Below are 19,492 nucleotides of genomic sequence, written 5' to 3' on the forward strand. Positions count from 1 at the left end.
TCCGGTCTGTGAGAACCGTGCGATCCCAGTAGAGCTAGTGATGTTCATTTTCCAATACAGCATCCGGATGGTAATTGTAATAAGGAACCTTTTTCGAACTTAGAAGTTGGTGTTTTAATGTTGGTGAAGAATCTTGGCAACATCATCATGTCTACTCTTATACTCCGTGCTCGCGAACTTCTGACATCCCCGGTGATGTGCTGGATAGCTTCATGTGTCGCACAGCCATAACGACAGCTATCGTCCTTCACTGAGGGATCCTTGGCCTTATTATCCTTATTATTATTGTTCAATCATTCAATAAATATCGATGTACAAGTGAGCAAGTACTTTACATATACAGGTTGTCCCAACGAAAAATTTTCCCCCAGAATTGAGAAACGAAAAAAAGTTTAGAGAGGGGTGAATTTTCGAAAAAAGCTCACTTATGAAGGTGATATCAACTCCCAAAACTTTTGAATGCGGAAGAGATTTCGAAAGTTGGTTAGTTTGAAAGTTATTCATCTTCTGTACACAACCCCCTGTAACCCCTGTACACAAATAACGTAACAATTGAACTTACCGTCAGAAGGTGCTGTTGAAGAGACAGTTGAACCGCCCAAACTCAAGCACCTAAGAGTTTCGAAGAATCCAAAATAACATTCAAGTTCTGTATTAGGGTGAAAGAATTCCTAGGACGACATTGTTCCGTAAAAAACCGAACCAGCTGCGGGTAGCAACAATTTTTTTTTAATGGAAAAGAGATGGCGAATGTTGAAAAGCTTTTTAACTAAAATACATCCAGCATCTCCTCCCTATTACAAAAATTTAGTGATTGTTGCCACCCTAAGAAGGTTTTTGTAGAACAATTATATTATAGGAAATCTTTCTCTCTTAAACAAAACTTGAAAATAATTTTTGGATTCTTCAAAACTTTTGGGTTCTTAATTTGGGCGGTTCAACTGTCTGTTATTACATCATTTCGTGAGTAATAGACAGATTTTGAAAATTTTCACTTGATTATGTACTGAACATAAATAACTTTGAAACTAAACAACACTCGACATCTCTTCCCTAATCAAAAAATTTTGCGAGTTGATGCTACCTTCATGGGGTTTTTTTCGGAAATTCTTCGTTTTTGAGTTCTGGGGGGTCAATTTTCGATGGGACACCCTGCGTGAACTATCAGTATCTTCTTTATACGCGAAAAAATACTTTCACATTGACTCAGAACAATTTAGCATAGGTCAATCAGCCAATAAAAGGTGAAAACATGCTTTTCCACTATCATTCTCACACCGCACAATTTCCAACCCCAATAAACTCATTACCATTCCTCCATTAAACTCCTTCCGGGCAGCCTTCTTACTACCGAAACAAATTATAGGTTATACTAAACGACTTCTTGATTAAATTACAAACACGTTAAGTAATATGAGTTAAAAAAGATGCCTCTGGCGAAATGGTCACGCGAGAAAAAGGCGTTGATGTGATTTCATTTCACGTCAAGCAACCCGACATGATTACTCACTTTTTTGCGAGGTTTTCACTCTAAATTGAATTTCAGGCTTCGGGTTAGACAGGTTAGACAGGTAAAGACATTCTTCTATCCGTATAAGATTCGATAAGATGCGACAATGAATATTTTATGACCTAGAGCCTTTTTGGATGGTAGTAGATTTATTATGATCGGTTTATACAGCCTAAATTCCTATATGAACTGAAATGTTGGTGGGTGCAGTCTGATAACCGTAAGACCTAAACAAGGAACCAATCTAATTAGGATTCTAATCTGCCAATTAGATTGATTCCTTTCTTGGGGTTTAAGTTTTTGAGTCGAAATTTTGTAGACAGAAGAAATCTTTTAGACTATTCTAGAGCCATATCAGGTTCGATATGATTTGTTCATTTTTTTTCACTGTCGCATTTTCTGGCAATTCGCGAATCCAATTACCGTTGAGGGCGCTGCGAAATGAAAACAAACTTTGACGTTTGTTAGTACTCTTTTCGGGATTTGTACGGCCTAACAGAGTTTTTCTATAAAATCAAGATATTTATCGGAATTATCGGAAGTGAAATGATTGATTTAGTTTCGTAAAGAAAGATCAACATTCTTTGGAAATATTTCATTTGAAAAGGATGAATTGTGGAATAAAATCGAGCGATGATATTGGTGATCCACTGTACCTAGACACAAAATCCTATTATTTCACAGATTCTTTCTTGAATTAAACCTAGCTAATAATGTTGAGGTAGCATATACTGAGTTTGTGAAGTTTCTATTTAAAGTATTTCAATTCCATGTTATGATATAGGTATTCCTCATACTGAAATCTCAAGAGACATAAATATGATTTAGCTCATGGAACAAGTTCTACAGATGAGAAAAGCATTCATTTGGAAGTATGAAAATTATGAAATTGTATTTCTAAATCATGAATTGAATTTAGCAGAAAACTCTCTCAAAGAAAAATCGTTCAACCTAACTCCTGCCAGTTGAAAGGACTGGGAAAATTCCTTTTCCACTATTTTTTCCGAATCAATATTACTATTCAGAAACACAGACAATAATCCCAATATAACTTCTCCAAATAATAATTATAATACTTTGTTGGACAACGTGAGATAAGAAAAAGCATAAGGAACAAAATTTGTTTCGACTTTGCAGTACTGACAAAGTAGTTTCGTAATTCTGTCGGCAGAGGGCGTCTAGATTTTTGGATTCGCCAATAATTATTCAGATTCTCCACTTTTGCTCCACTTCGATGTTCCAAGCAAATGGAATGGTCCATTCCGAATTGTGGACTAGGTTGCATGTCAAACTCTCGAGACCATATCTCATCATCATCTATAATGGACGTTATGAAGTTCCAATAGTAATTGACCTGTTCAAGCATTTTTCATTGTTTTTAACGAGCATTTTCAATCGCCGTTTAAATTATTTTAGCGATGTAGCATATGACATCTGGAACTAGAGAATTTTTTTGTTGGGTTATGTTGGACATAGAGACATGGACTGAGCAATGTCAGCATGAAATTGTCTTTTTCATAGAAAAATAGAAATGATCGTCGGGCATTTTCCTGTCTCTTTTTTGTTCACATAGAGTGAGTGTGGACGAATCAAAATTCTAGAAAAAGACAACTGCATGCCCGACGTGCGTTTCTCTCTGTCACTTTTTTTGAGCGTATTTCATGCATAGATAGAAAGGGAAGACACAGTCCATGTCTCTATGACTATATGTTGGAAATGGACTGAAAGTATGACCATAGAAATAAAGCGGATTTTCAAGCATTTGTTGTAACTTCCTGTGACATTTTCAGAATATTTTCATCTCTTGCGTGCAATAACAAAATATGCAAATTATAGCTGATATTAATCTTCACGTTCACATGTCGTTAACAGTATTTGGATTAGATGATTGCACTGAAATCGGCGCATTTTACTTTTACAATGAAATAAATGAACTGAATGAATGAAAAGAATATAATTCTAATAGTTTCAATTTCGTTATTAATAATATTAATTTTATACTATACTAACTTATTATTGTATTGTAGTTCTTTTTATGAAGAGATAAATAAATCTTGAAATCTCGAGTGAGAAAAAAAGAATTCACAATTTAAATAATTGCAGCAGTCCTACGAATCAGAATCATTGAAACAATAAATAAAAATCCTAATGTGTCGCAAAAGTTGTTTGTCCAGTTTTTAATTCTATGAAAATTTGGGATTTCCGTAAATATGTAAATTTTCAGAGGTTTCAAGGATTTTCTTAGTGGAAACTGCAGCGATTTTGTGGGATTTTTAATAGGGTTCCTTAATTTTTGTTTGCCATGCAAGATTTTCAAGCCCGCTTTAAGATCAGCATTCATAAACAAACCATATATTTATTCCAACAATTATCACAAAGGTACACTATTATGAAATAAAAACAGGTCAAAGAAGAAAAAAGTAAAAAGCAGAGGCAAAGGTTCACATTCTAGAAATTCCAACAATATTCGAAAAATCCAGCTAGAAGAACATGGATGGCACGTTTTCTAGCTCTTTTTCAGAGAAACAAAGAATTTTGAAACTGTGAAAACCGTAGCCCCCTACGATTCTTCGTTTTTGAGTTATGTATTAGCAAAAAATAAGATTTTGACTTTTGTGTTTGAAGTTACAGATCTGATACTTGAATCTTCTGCAGGCACTTTTTTATGTTTTTTAAATGCAAACTTTCATTGGAAAAAAAACTTTTGTTAGTAGATTTTGCGTATTCAAATGCCTTAAAAAGCTCTCAAGTTTCAGATCTGTTACTTTGTAAGACAAAAATGTTATGAGAAATTTTCGCAATCGTCAAAATCTCAATTTTTGTTTGAACCCAAAATCTAGAAATGATAGGCGGGTTCTGTTTTCAGATTTGGATTAATCAGCTAGTAGGAAAAATATTTTTTCGACTTCGCTCCTCAGCTAGTAGGAAAAATGTTTTTCCTACTAGCGTTTCGAAAGTATTACTTTTCACACGCATTGACTTTTGGAAAGTAGTAGGGGAGAGTTCCTTCGAATTCGACAGCCCATGAACCGGACGCTACAGTTTTCTACTACACTCGATAGTAATTTAGCATCCTTTACGTGAATCCCATTTTCGCAACATCGATCGAGATCTCTTGGAAAATGGCTGACCCTGTGGCTCGCGCCTTGTTGCGAAAATGGGATTTATGTAAAGTATGCTAAATTACTATCGAGTGTAGTAGAAAACTGTAGCGTCCGGTTCATGGGCCTTCCAATTCAAAGGAACTCTCTCCTACTTTTCCAAAATCGTGCAAAAAAAAGCCCTAATGCAAAAGTATTTTTCATTCCCATAGAATAATTTATAACTTGTTACTGGTTTCATTGGTGTAGACAATGATAAAAAGAAAGAGTATGTAAATTAATACAAATAAAGAAATCGTCGAAAATTTTAAAACAATGTAGAATATAAATTGGAAAACTAGCGGCATGCAGACAATTATCATTGAATTCTAAAAAAATTATCTCCCCGAGACGCAAGTTTTCCAATTTATATTTCATTTCAGACATTAAAACTATTTAACTGTTGACTCTTAGAACTAGATTTTGTGTTGGCCATATTCAGCAAAAGCTGATTAGCCACGTTTTGCAGTAAAACTCCTATTATTGGAAATATTCCATATGGAATGTTTCAACATATTGAATTCCATATTAGATTTTATCCACAACTGCATAATATATTACCATCTATCCTGCGACAATTCGTTGTAAATCAATAATGTCATTTCGGAAACTAATGATTGAACAACCGCGGACTTAATGCCGATATAGGGAACTTTACAGCTGTTGGCTGTTGTTGACATGCACTTCATTAGAGAGTGTGGCAGTGTGGTCAGGCTTTGTACCAAGAGGTATCGACAACAGACAGAATGATAAAACGGCAATCAGTGGCGTCTAACAATCCGAAACGTTGAACAGTGATTGGGGCTGAATTCCGGCGTACCCCCACTAAGGGATTTGTTATGCGGGTAACTGTCGAACAATCGATTTGAGGGCTTACCGGGGGTTCTTGCCGATATTCAGCGTAGGAGTTTATTTACTGGCTTAATTTCCCCATTATTCACTTTCTATTGTGGATTAACCGTAGGTTATGGGGGCCAATTAAGGTGTACCCGTAATAATCAGACTCATTCCAAGCATATGTTCCAGAAGCATGGAATCGAACTTCGAACCCCTAACAGAGATTCGATATACATTGAACACTGGTGAAATGAAAAGGTCGTGAAAAATTTTCTCCTGCAACTCAATGTCCCTACTCTTTACTAGAGTACGATGTTCCGGAACTTTTGTTCGATGTTTACTTACAAAAACTGAAATGTGAATGCCAGATATCTTTGTACTCAAAAGAGAAGTTTAGTTGTTATTTGAGTCGGATGATGGTGCAAACAAGTATACGCCCGTCCAAGTCTTCATTTCCCCCTACTGAGTCACTCAGGAAGAGATTCCAGGATGAATTCCATTCAATTCAAACTTTTAATTAGTGTATTCCCGTTTGTAATTGAATTTTTCAATGAACGTAAAAAAATTATAACGCTCAGTTGGGGATTTGCCCCGAACCACTTGAGATTTAATACACGGGTTTCACAAGACTTTGATTGCTCGAGTTCAAGGATAAAGTCACTAAAACTTTTTTATTCCTAAATATATTGAAGAAGTAGCAATTGAATGGACGTATATAGATCATGAGTTGATGCGAGAATGATATTCCGAATTCACATGGCTGATTTATTGATTGGAAACAAATTGACGTTTATCCATCAATCAAGCGTTGATTCCCCGATCAATCTTTATGGAATAAATTCTAGTTATGTTGTGCAGTTATGAAGAATAGTGAAGAAGAATCTTTTTTTAAAGACAAGTCGCAATTGAATTTAATCTTACAAATCGCTCAAAAAAGTCAAAGCCAAAATTTCAAATGAAAATGTTTGGCTTGTGAAACCTCAACGGGTAGTTTCCTTGTTATACATTTTGCGATGTTTTTAATTATTAGATTCATTGGAAATATAAAGAAGTAAGATTTACTTATAGTCCATTCAAGAATGATTGGTATTCTTGAAATTCCTTGAAGATTCAACTGCAATTTAAAATCTGGCCACAAAAGATCTTCGATAATTTTTGTAGTTTTAATCACAGAACTGCGATAAGTATATAAATATAACCCAGAAAAGTATTTGAGAAGAAGAAATATTAAAATTCAGAGCATATTTATCTCCATTCAAAATTGATTAATGTTTCCAATTTGTACTATTAAATTAAGTACAAAATTCAAATTAACGTCGATCAGTGCATAGATTCTCATATAATAGGTCTGTAGATTTATTCACAATACCAACCTGAATTCCACAACATAAAATCTCAACTTATGGGCCATTTCCAACTTAAATTCGATTTTTCATAGCCACCCGAGATGTCAATCATTCTTGAATGGACTATATGCTCCTGGCTACTCTAGCATAGATTTGGCTGTCAGAAAAAAACGGAACCTAAGCATATAGTTCAAAAAATACGAACTCTGATCGGAAACACATTATTTTATGAATTCCTGTTCAATCTGGATCATGTAGGTACATAATTTTTTTTTCTTTTCAGAACTAGTGAATTCATCGGATGTACATCATTTTCAGTGAGAGATGAGTGTCAATCGGTAAGTAGTATCTACTTTAAGTAATGAAGGTTTAGATGAGGTTCAATTACAAGAAATCTTAAGAAGACATTTTGCGAATATTTTGAAAACTCGATACATCCATATATTGGAAGTACAAATGAAGGGTACAGGGAAAAAACCATCAATGTCAATTTTTGTCCGAAAATGAGTTAGACACACAATTAAATTCAGAACGAAAAGTAGTATCTTGGTATATTAAAACAGGCATGAAACTAGTTCAGTCATACGTTGAATCGCTGTCAAAGATTTACCGTACAGGGAAAGAACTAACGATGTCGATCAATACACGGAAAGAAAAATCTGCGTCATTTCATGTAATGCACTCATTTTATGTATGATACTATTAATAATGATCATTCCGAGAACAATAATATTTAATTTGTCATATTTCGAATAATACCTATGAACGGATTTTGAATCTCTTCATAAACTTTTTAGGGTTTTCACTCCCAATCTCTGAAACAAAATCAATTAAAAATGAAATCAACGATTTGCTCCCAAAATAAATTTCAATCGATAACGGATTTTGAAGTTGAAAACGCGTTTTTCACAGCTGAAAAGAAAATTTACATCGATGGTTGTTTCCCTGTACTCTTCAAATTATTTAGGTCCCTTTATTTATCAGAAAAACATGAATGAACAAATAAGTCATGTTTTTCTTAAATGAATGCATTTTCGAGAATAAATAATCGGACCGAACTAATTTGTTTAATAAGGTTGTGTGCTAATTTTCGATTTGCCCTAATAAAGTGACCTCTGCGATTTGAGTCCTATAACAACTTCTCACTGTTCAGTTCATAAAGTACCTACTCGAAATTGCCTTGCTTTTGAATGATTCCCATGGATTTAAATTGTAAGGAGACTGCTTGTTGAGTCAGCCCACATCATGATTCTGTAAGCGCCTCTTGCGTTCGAGTCTGATCTTCATCGAGTAATGTTTCAAATTCTTCGCCTTGGAGTTTTTTTTTTGTATCCAGAGAGGGGCTTTCTTTACGCTGAAATCGCTATTCTGGAAACATCGGAAGCATTACCTACATAATTTGTCAGTTGGAGCATTGTCACGATTATTTGATGCATTTCAGCTGCATTTTTCTTTCAATTAAAGCACAAAACTAAAAACTCCCGAAATGCTGTATTGTTATCACATAGTCTTACATATTCACAACAGTATAAAAAAGGTTTTTGTATGAAATTCTAGAAGAAATGAATTTGATATTATTGACTGCTGTCTAACCTTTCTGAAATCACCAAAATCAGCTGCTACTTATATGAGACATTAAAAAAGTCAAAGCATTTTTTTTTAAGCGCACTGAATCAATTTGTACTGTCCTAATCCAAGTAGATTCCTATTTTAATAGGATAAAAATTTAATATCCAGATATGTTTCATTGTCTTAATTCATTCGAATTGTTCAGTTATTAACTAACTAACTCTTTTCTTTAATCGTGTAAGATTCATTTAGATATTTCATGTAAACACAGATCTTTAGAAGCTGATCACATCAATCTACAACTGATCAATAAGTTTATTCTTTAGAGCAAATTTTATTTAATTTTTGCTATTTTTGTCATCTCTCAAAATGAGTTTTTTTAATAGTTTTACTTTACACAACATCGTTTCGAAAACTTGTTAAAAAACTGTCAGAGCCACTAGTAGGTTGATGTTCATATGAACATCAAAGCAAAGCTCTAATGAATTACTGGACTGCAATGGTCTACTCTTCCGCAGTTTTAGCAGAATTGGTAGCGTCTTTCTCCATAAGACTAATTTAATGGTATAGGCAGGGGGATGAACGTTAGGTGCGCTTCGTCAGCAAAAATTCAGTACAATTTTTCCATATATTCAGAGTAATCGCTAAGAAGTAGTGATGATAATCATAGAAAGCACTTGCAACAGATAGAGTCCCGCAAAAAAGTATGATATTTCAGGGATGAATTCGTTTGCAGCATTCCATCTGCAGCAATTCATCGCAGGGTTCATATAGTGTTCCAAGTTCCAGAGCCTTTTACCCATTGTCTCTATATTTCGATGTTTGATAAGAGATGGTTGTTTGCCCTTGAGGTTTTTTGTGCGTAGCCATACATAATAAATATGTCCCAAGAAATCAATACTACAGCGGAACGACTATTTTCTTTGTAAGAGTTAAGTCTCCACGATGTGTTTTATTCGCCAGATTAAATTATCGATGGATTCGTCAACTCACTCATATACCTCTCAAAAAAATTCGTTTGTAAAGTTTTTCAAACCGATATCTTACAGTAGCCAACAAGCAGACCTCTAGAAAATCGTCTCATCTCTTTTTTTGATAGCCATAAAATTCGTATTCTCATTGAAAAATGCCTTATCCGTTTTGCTTAGCTTCTGTTCTTCAGAATTCAGGGACGTTTTTAGTTTTTTTCTATTTATCAACCTCTATTTTTACTTGTGGACGTATTTTAATATATGTTTTTTTATATTTCTACGTTTTTTCGCGAAGGCATCGTATTTTGCAATAACCTGGTGATTAGTTGGAATTTGTCAGTTTTATGGAAAGATTTTGTTAGTTTTAGTGATTCTTCTAGGTTGTCTGAATCTGAAGGAGTTTTGGGCCTCCAAGTGTTTCAGGCAATTCAAATCCTTCCTCCTCGGTACTGTCTACAGCTTGCAGAACCATCCAAATCCATAAATCAGACCATATGCACACTGAAAGTACTGATCATTGAAAAAGCCATCTTGAACGAATGTAAACTTTTTCGTCTATAATCACTCTTTTTTACTGTACTCGTAGGCTCCATTTTGTCAATATATTTATATATTTTGTACTTTTCATGAAAGGTATATTATAATATCGAAACGGTAATCTGTTATTTTAAGTTTTGCATTTTAATTGCATTTTTATGTGCGAAAACACTAGATATAATATCACATATCTACATAAGGTTCACGTTGTTTACGACTTGTTTAAAATATTTGTGCATGACTTCTTCAATCACTAATTCTTTTAAAATAATTCAAGTCGCCCAAAAAGCATAAGAATGTACGAGAAACCATGAAATATATTCATCAACAGTCGAAAAAGCAAGCATATTCTATCCGTTTTCTTGGGTATTATATTCATAAATCACTTGTGATTAATGAGCATGAGCCATAATTCATTGATTGTTTATTCAACATTTGTGCAATTATTCACTGGTCTATCAAACCGCAAACACGGTTTGAAACTGCGATTCGCTAGGACCCGACTAGAAGAGGGTTCTCCACTTAGAGATATTGCTATACAGAGTGTGTACAAGCTCTATGACAAACTTTGACATAAGGTAGCTGTGCTTCTTTTGAACTTCTTTTTTCTATGAACGTAAATCCGATTCGTTTTCGTTTAGGAGTTACAAGCATTTTAAACTTTTTTTTCATGTTTTTATCAAGTAGCCGACAGAAAATATTGGTTTTAATTACTCATTTGACACTTGTTTCACTAAGGATAGTATCAACAATAATGATAATGAACATGTATGGGCACTGCAGAATCCATATACTATTAGACAAAGAAGATTCCAGCAACGTTTCAGTGTAAACGTTTGGGGTGGGATTTTTAAAAACGATTTGATACCAGTACATGTTATAAATGATCGTTTGAATGCAGATTCCTATAAAAAAATTTCGGAGCACAACCTTTTTGACTTCATTGATGACTCAGAGCTCAACATTGTTCGAAATATGTGGTATCAGCACGATGCTGCACTACCACATAGAGGGAGACAAGTAGTCAGTTGGCTGAATAAATGGATAGGTCAAGGAGGATCAATACAATGGCCATCGCATTCACCTGATTTAAATCCCTCAGATTTTTATTTATGGGGACGTAAAAGGTAGCTTGTTTATCATGTTGAAATCCAATCTCATCAACAATTACTTGATAGAATTCGAGATGCAGCAAACAGAATACGAAACGACCTAAATCTGATCCGCCTAGTTACGGCATCTTTAGTTCGTCAATGTGAAGAATTTTTATAGTCTCAAAATTTCCATTTATTATTATATTATGATTTGAACATAAAAATATGATTTTTCAAATGCTTTTATCTTCTAAACAAAAACGAATCGGATATATCCTCATAGGAAAAAAAATGTTCAGAATAATCACAGCTACCATCTGTCAAAGTTTGTCATAGAGCTTGTAGAACACCCTGTATAATTATTAATTGTATGTATATAGTTGTGAAATGTGAGTAATTGCCGAAGCGAGTATTGAAATATTGACACCAATACAGATATTATTGAAAATGAGTTGATAAGAAATTTTAGAAATATTTTCTTATAATCGTGCATGTATATAGAATAGTATTCTACTCGCATATTATGGCTATTATTCACGTGCATGATTTAGCAAACTCGACCAAGTGTTTCTTTTGTTAAACGTCATAAGCGTGAATAATAGCCATTATAATATTATGCTCCTTGAATAATATAAATAATGAAGTTGCATAAAAAATCGATAATATAATAAACAAGAATTGAAAATTCCAGATAATAAATTGTGATTTTATTTTCAGGAAAAATATGGCGTTTTTCAACTCCTACCTTTACCAGCAGGCAGAAATCAAAATATTCCGATAACCCAAAATAATATTCTAAGGACAATAGAAGATAAACCTTCATCGGAACACCAAGCAAACATGTGCGACAGTCACTCCACTAGTATCGACGAAATGATCAGTTTAGAGGAATTCGATAATTTCCAAGGGAATACCAACAAGGCCATACTGAGCGAGCAACAAAAATCGGCGGACGAAAATCTTTTTCTTCGATATTTGGAGCTCGACCCCATCGAAGGACCGGATGCTATTCCTGCGGCAACGCAAAGGAGAGCTACCGGAATAAAAAATGGAAGGACGCCATTCACGCACACGAAAAGATTGATGAAGTGTGGTAAATCTGGTTTTGGATTTTCAGTGGTATGGACACATCCGCCTAGGATAGAAAGGGTAGAGAAGGGACTACCCGCGGATAGAGCAGGGATATTACCTGGAGATTATCTCATTTTCGTCGATAAGCACAATGTGGTTATGATGCCCGAAATAGAAATTTTGAATTTAATTAGGTATGTATACCTGCATAAATTATTCTTTGTAATGTTAATCATAATAACGAACTTATTCGTATCAACAAAGCAAATCAGCTAATACTTCATCCCAAGAATGAATTAGGTACGAGTATTTCGACTAACCAGGTACATACAGGGTGAGTCTTTGACTCGTACAAATATTTCAACAGTAGATTCTCGAGGTCAAAATAAACACTATTTTCTTATACCATTTTTTCCGATTCGGCCCTGATAAAAATATATAGCCATTTTAAGTTTTCATAATGAGCTGTGACACCCCTGGAAAAACAAGATTACCTTCAGAATAACTAGCTAAATCTATGACACTACACATGTGTGGATCTTTTAAAACGAGTTGCATTCAGAATCTACTGCTAAAATATTTGTACGAGTCAAAGAGTCACCCTGTTATACGAATACATACAGGGTGTTTCCTAATTGAATGTCAATATTTGTGGGGGTGATTTTTGGGCCCATTTTAAGAAGAAAACTTCATATGCACATATGTCCTAAACGTCTTACTTTTGAGATACAGGTTGGTATTATTTAGACAGTTAGTAGCATGCCACTGCCATGAGCAAATTTGATCTCTTGAATTTTTTTAATCCGACACACGGGTTTCCCCTAAGAAAATGAAATGTCTCTGCATGGTGATATTGTCATATTTATGTATTAAGTATATATTGTTATGATCATGCAGAGAAACGGTTTTTATTTTTTTTAACGGAAACCGTGAATCGGATCAAAAAAAGTCTAGAGATCAATTTTGGTAAGAAATGATGGGGAATGTCAAAAATAATTTTTATTTCATTAAAAATCTGTGGCGTACCATCAATGTCTGTCAAAAAAGGTAGGTCAAATTACGTACGAACGCCACTGGTGGAAATTAAGAATAAAGTGATACATTAGAAAATACCTATTGATTCATAGTATACATGTATGACAAATTTCATTGAAATATTTGAAGTGGTATTGTAGATATTGATAATAAATGATTCAATTTTGAAAACTTTACCGCCCTGTATCTCAAAAGGTAAGACATTTAGGACATATGTGCATATGAAGTTTTTTTCTTAAAATGGGCTCGAAAATCACCTCCATAAATATTGACATTCAATTAGGAAACACCCTATATATCAGCCTATGTCTCGGCTATGGAGTTTATTAGAACTATCATAGTCGTATATAAGTTTTTGGACTCGTCTAGGCTATCTCTACCTCAGCTTAAAGTATGTAAATTTACCAATGAAACACATTTTGTAGGATATTTATAAATTTTGATTCTTAAATCTGCATCAGTTCAAAGAACCGGTCATTCCTACCCAAATTCATTTGAAAGGTTCTAGGTTCTGCTAGCTGCTAGTTGTTGTATTCCTCATTATCTCTTGTTTTTACGTTTTGTTTCGCTCACCTCACCAAATTCAATTTTCTTTTTGAATCAGGCGACAATTTATTATAAAACCTTTACTTTGTTACAGATCTTACGGAAATCAATTAACATTAGAAATTTTCCGACGAAATTCAACGAGAAACGGTTCTGTTCCAAGCGTTAAACGCATAAACAGTATTGGTACAGTGAGTTCGGTAGCGCTTCCTACACCAACAAGTTTCGTCCCACGTAGGCCTTCCACAGTATGTTCCACCAATACAACTTCCATGGATTGTAGCAGGAAAAAGTTGCAACTACCTCAAGTCACATTTAGTTCCGAGGTTGGTAACGGTGTAATTGTTTGATATTATCTAGTTTTGTTAATGTATGTATATAATTTGATGCCTATTTGTTTCCTAATTTTGATGTTATCCCCAAGATAATAATCAATGATGTTTATTATTTCGCCTTATTGTATCAGTGATTCAACTATTCGGCCAGTAACTGCTAGTTTATAAGTGAAATTCAATGCTTTGTTCTTGATTTATTTTTTAGTTTAGTTTTTAAGTTTATTTATTGAATTTATAAGCGTTTCATAGTTGGTTTTTAATTTCAGTTATTTTGTTGAATTTTGTTCAAGTTTTGCTGATGTAAAATATATTTCTTGAATTTATTTTTTCAATTTTTCCTTCGTCAAACCTTTATCAGAAAATTTTATTCAGTTGGATATTATACTAATTTTCCCTTTTCATAGAACAGTTTTTAACTGAATATATTTGTATCATTTATTCAGTCACTGATATTTCCATTTAGATATGAGGGGTTCAGAGCTGAAGTGAACCAAGTCCATTGAGCCTAGTTTTGAGATGAATGGCTTAGAAGTTGTTTATCAGCAATTAATTCAAATGTGACTTCTTTATTTATTATACTAAACTAATTTTTGCGCTCATTTGTAGTAGGAAAAAAGGATTTATTACAAAAGCCAAATGACTACAATTTTCGAATTTTGAGCCGAAAATTGCAACAGACTGTTGAGTTTGACACATTGCTGAAAGACTCTTGTAACACTCTAACCTCTGAAAGTCAAGTGCTAAGAATTGAAGATTGTCAAGAAAGGTTCGTAATGGGCTAGTTTCTCTTTAATGGACAACATGGGGTAGTAATCATTTCACTAGAAAATATTGAACAACTCCCAGATAACTCTTGAAAATTTCATTTTTTAGAGAAGTACTACTTTTCATGATCTTTGTTCTTTTGAAATATTTCAAGCAGTGATGGGCGAGTTGATTGCCTCAATTGGTGGTCGCTCTGGTTATGATTTAATTTGAACAAGAACGAAAAAGTTTCTAACTCACTTGAGCTGACTAACGGCCGTTTTCAATAAACCTATATATCCATTGTTTCAGTTACTGAAGATAGAAAAACCATCTGATTTTGTTTCTATGATCTATCTATAGATATATTTCAGAATGGTTTCCAATCGTCAGTAAGTGAAACGATGAATAGATAGGTTTATTGAAAACGGCTGTAAGTGTGTAACTGCATGGATTCCAAAATCAAAACTGAGTTAACTCAGATACGATACTAGTAATACTTCTCAATTCGACCCTGCATATCGAAAACCAAAAAGCTATCAGAGTTCTGCTTACGGCATTTTTATTTTATATATATATATATATATTCTTTTGAAAAAGAGTGTTACAAACTTTTACAATCTGAAAATAACTATGAAGCGGGTGTAAAGAAATGGAACAAGAGACAGATCCTAAAAACCTGTTTCTCGTTCCAGATCTCAGTGTAATGCCGCCCACAGACTTCGTTCTTTTCCATCCGTTCGAATCGCCGCGATTCGAACCGTCGTTCCAAAAACGCCAAAAACCGATGTGTGTGGTGAAAAACCGTCGTTCCGAATCGTCGGTTTTTCACCACACACATCGGTTTTTGGCGTTTTTGGAACGACGGTTCGAATCGCGGCGATTCGAACGGATGGAAAAGAACGAAGTCTGTGGGCGGCTTAAGCAGAGGAAAAATGTCAACGGGGTACCATACATATCTTCGTATGATACATGAAAAAAACAGAGATAAAAACCTCAGAAAAAACTCTCTGTCGCAAAAACGACAATCCTCTATCTTTGAAGATAAGAGAGATACCCTGCAAAAGTGCTCAAAATGGGATATGGTTGACAACGGTTGACATTCATACAAAATTTGAACCGGTATCCTTCAACCGAATCATGAGAGCATGATTACGTTTTTCAAGCTTAGATGAATTGAAAATAGTGAAAATATTACTACCGTGATAATTACAATGAATAAGAGTAATAGTTGGCTCAATTTCTGATAAATTATCCTTGAATTCACAAAAATCTGATACACATCGGAGTCACACTTGGCAAATTGTGTTCGCTTGGAATTCTAAAACCAACTAGGGGAAATTCGTCATTCCACCAAGGGCGAAAAAAGTCCGTAGTAGGTATCACAGTTTTTCCTTCACACTTCTTTGGGATTATCCGCTTTCTATTTCATAATACTTGATCAGATCTAGTGGATGAAAGCGACGAGTGGTCCTCTTGGGTTCCCAATTAATAGTAAATGACTGCCAGTATTTAATTAGGGTCCATCAGGCATCAATTCCAAGCGTTTTTCCATCGAAGAAGGAGCTGTGTTGCTCTGACGAGGTGACCGAAACCATGGTCACCATCTGCTCTTCTTCGGTCCTCCATTTAGTTGGCCTGTCAATGGCAAACTAGCTAGTTCAATTCAGATCGTAACTTTTTTTGATATTTATATCGGCGGATGGTATGCATCTGAATGAATTCTTGCTATGTATTATTGAATATGTCATTTTATATTTTGTGAATATGGCCTTCCAATTCAAATTTCTTCTCTGAAATGGCTCGTTTGTTTCTGGAAATACCCATATCGATTGTTATTTTTGATTGGAAATTCCAAACATATCGCGGGGAAGCTAACTGCGACTATTTCCTGTTTTATAGGCTTCCCAAAAGCCTCTCGCGAAATATACCTCCCGTCCCTCTCTGAAGTGATTAAATGTAAATCGCTGCGCGCATTGAGGGTCATCCTGAAAATCAAATTAAACCGTTGTTTCGAAGATTGGGAAGAGCGGTCGGCATGGGTTCATGGGTATGTCGTCTGCAGTGGAGACTACTTTGTATTGAGGGGATGGAATTAAATTGGAAAAGTAAATGAGTCATTTGAACCTACAATAACCTCCGTCACTTTTTCTTCCTTGGTGGTACACACAAAATAGAATAGGTTTCATAGGATGAATTAAGCTTCATTTTTAGGGGATGTTAGTGTGAACTACGTTTTAGAATCGCAACTTCCAGGTGATATACGACTATTTGTAGGCCGATAGATGTTTGCGCAGTATAGAATATTATAAACAGTTAATTGAAATTTAAAAAAGGAATATTTAAGTGAGCTCCTACAAAAAACTGGGCAATAACTACATATCTATGTGTCACCCTTGTCATGAGCTACCTATCCGTATGTTTTATATGTTACTAGCTGACCCGGCAAACCTAGTTTTGCCATTTAAATTATTTCTAGGGTAGATAATAATAACTCACTCATCGTGATTGCTCGATTGGTCGTAAGAAAAAGGAATGCCTTTTTTTCTGTTCTGTACAATTTTTTTTGGCAATATTTTGTTATATAAACCTTGCCCTAACAATAATAAACACAACAAAAAAAGAATTGTCCAATTTGGTGCGATCGTTTGAACAATAAAGCATTTTGAAGTAAACCATAGATCCTCATCTTTTATTAATATAGATATAAGATTTGTATAGTCTTTATCTTTCATTATACGGGGTGAGTCATAGTACAAATATTTTAAAAGTAGATTATTGAGGTCATAAGATACACTTTTTTCCCATGGCATATTTTCCGTTTTGGCTCTGATAAGAAGATATAGCTATTTTCCATAAGTTTTCATAATAAGCTGTGCCACCCTTGTAAAAACAAAATTACCTTCAGAATAACTAGCTAAATATGTAACACTACACATCTGTGGACCTTTTGAACAGAGTTCAAATATTCATCATCTGATGCCGTCCAAGTTAGTTTCAAGAGTTTCAAGGTTTTGAATTTTTGGTATTTTTATGGTACGTAACATAATGAGAAAACATGGGTAATATTTTGTATCCGAAAAAGATTCATCAAATAAATGAGGATAACTATATTCCGAAATTCATTTCATTCGATAAAACCGTTTGTCAGATTTGTTATGGTGTTTTAACAGTCTTTATCTTTGAAACCGAGCCGATTAGAAAAAAAAATGGTAAAGGAAAAAAGAGTTTCTTTTGACCTCAAGAATCTACTGCTGAAATATTTGTACAAGTCAAACAATCACCCTGTATAATATGTTATACTGGGCGCTATCCGTCATGCTCAATGTAGTGCGAAATAAAAAAAAATGACCAATCTAACCGTACCATTTTTGGTTCGAAATTCGAAAATTGCAGATATTACAGATCACTTGATTTTCAAAGGAAATATTTTTTTGGTTGATTGAGGATCAAGACATTTCATTGAAGAGATACGAACAACTCATAAAACCTTGACCTGTAGTATGTATCCTACAGCTTGCACCATGATTTGATTGACGAGTTTCAAAGGGTTATGAGAAAAAAAAACGGTTTCATTTAATCGAATCAGTAGGAAATGTAGTTTTTATACTCAAGTTTTGGAAACGATATCGCTAATATGGCGGGCGCCATCAGTGATACACGGATATAGTCGACTTCGGCATATAGCGAGTGGTATGTCCCAGATTACTTCGGTACTTTGCTGCTTGAGTTATGACACGATGCATGGAAGATGCTTATGAAGACCTTATTTTCAAGGTTGCCCCAAAGAAAGAAGTCGCAGATGCTCAAATCAGGTGTGCGCGCTGGCCACACCACGTCCCTTCTCAGTGAAACCAGTCGCTGTGGGAACATCTATCTAAAACAGCTAATGAAGTTCTAGCCTAGAACCTAGAATCACATAATCCAGATCGTGTTCTTCATCAATTTTTTCCAATTCAGGCTGTGAGAAGGTTTTCAAAATCGAAACGTAATGCTGGAGAGTTACTATGAAGGACATTTTCCTCCCTAAAAAATCTTATCACAATCCCTCCTAATTGAGAGAGGCGAGTAAGTTTTGATTGTGTCTGCAGAGGGGACAAAAGTGTTGATAGCTCCTTAAATGGCGCCGAAAAGTCCGCTGGGTCGCGATCACAGAACGGTTATTTTAGAAAAACATACGAACGACAAAGCCCTGATGCATTCCTGTCCAACTCATGGTTACAGATTACAGATTACTCTGTAATACCAAAGAGTATCAACTTGATACTCTTTGGTAATACTGTGTAATCTGTGCTCATGGTGCCAACTAAAAACGAGAGACCTTAATAAAGAGTCCCCCCACCTACCTGTCCCCACCAAAACCCCAGCAATGGCCCTTCCAAAACTCGTCAATCGGCTCTTCGTACCTTGTATGAACAGAATATTATCAGTAGTAAGGTCGAACCAAAACTCAAAAATTTCCTGACACGCAAAGTGTTATTTCCCTCCTTGAAAATAACATTTGATCTTGAAATAAACTTGAAATTGAAGGTCGAATTTTACAGGCGCCTTCTGACTTCTGATAGACAGAATGAATCCAGAAACTTCTGTACAGAACATTTTCTACTGAAATGCTTTCTTGGTACCTTGAGGTAGGGGGTAGCCTCTTGGTCGAATAGAGGATCACTATAAAGACCTCTTTTCATTTCCGAAGGTGAATATTCCGGCCCATCTTCAAAATTATATTTGACATTTAAAGATGAATGTTCAAGTAAGGA

The 19,492-nt window shown here is 34.8% G+C and overlaps 1 protein-coding gene across 1 annotated transcript in view; it reads left to right on the forward strand.

The window, feature by feature from the left end:
- The window catches only part of LOC123315465, a 117,205-nt gene that overhangs the window by 60,704 nt on the left and 37,009 nt on the right, over nucleotides 1–19,492 (forward strand). Inside the window, exons 5-7 of the mRNA XM_044901157.1 lie at nucleotides 7,117–7,171; nucleotides 11,722–12,269; nucleotides 13,751–13,982. Coding sequence (XP_044757092.1) covers nucleotides 7,117–7,171; nucleotides 11,722–12,269; nucleotides 13,751–13,982 — 835 coding nt within the window. The remainder of the gene's footprint in view (nucleotides 1–7,116; nucleotides 7,172–11,721; nucleotides 12,270–13,750; nucleotides 13,983–19,492) is intronic.

Source organism: Coccinella septempunctata, chromosome 6 (genome assembly GCF_907165205.1).
Source record: "Coccinella septempunctata chromosome 6, icCocSept1.1, whole genome shotgun sequence".
In the NCBI taxonomy this organism is placed as follows: domain Eukaryota; kingdom Metazoa; phylum Arthropoda; class Insecta; order Coleoptera; family Coccinellidae; genus Coccinella; species Coccinella septempunctata.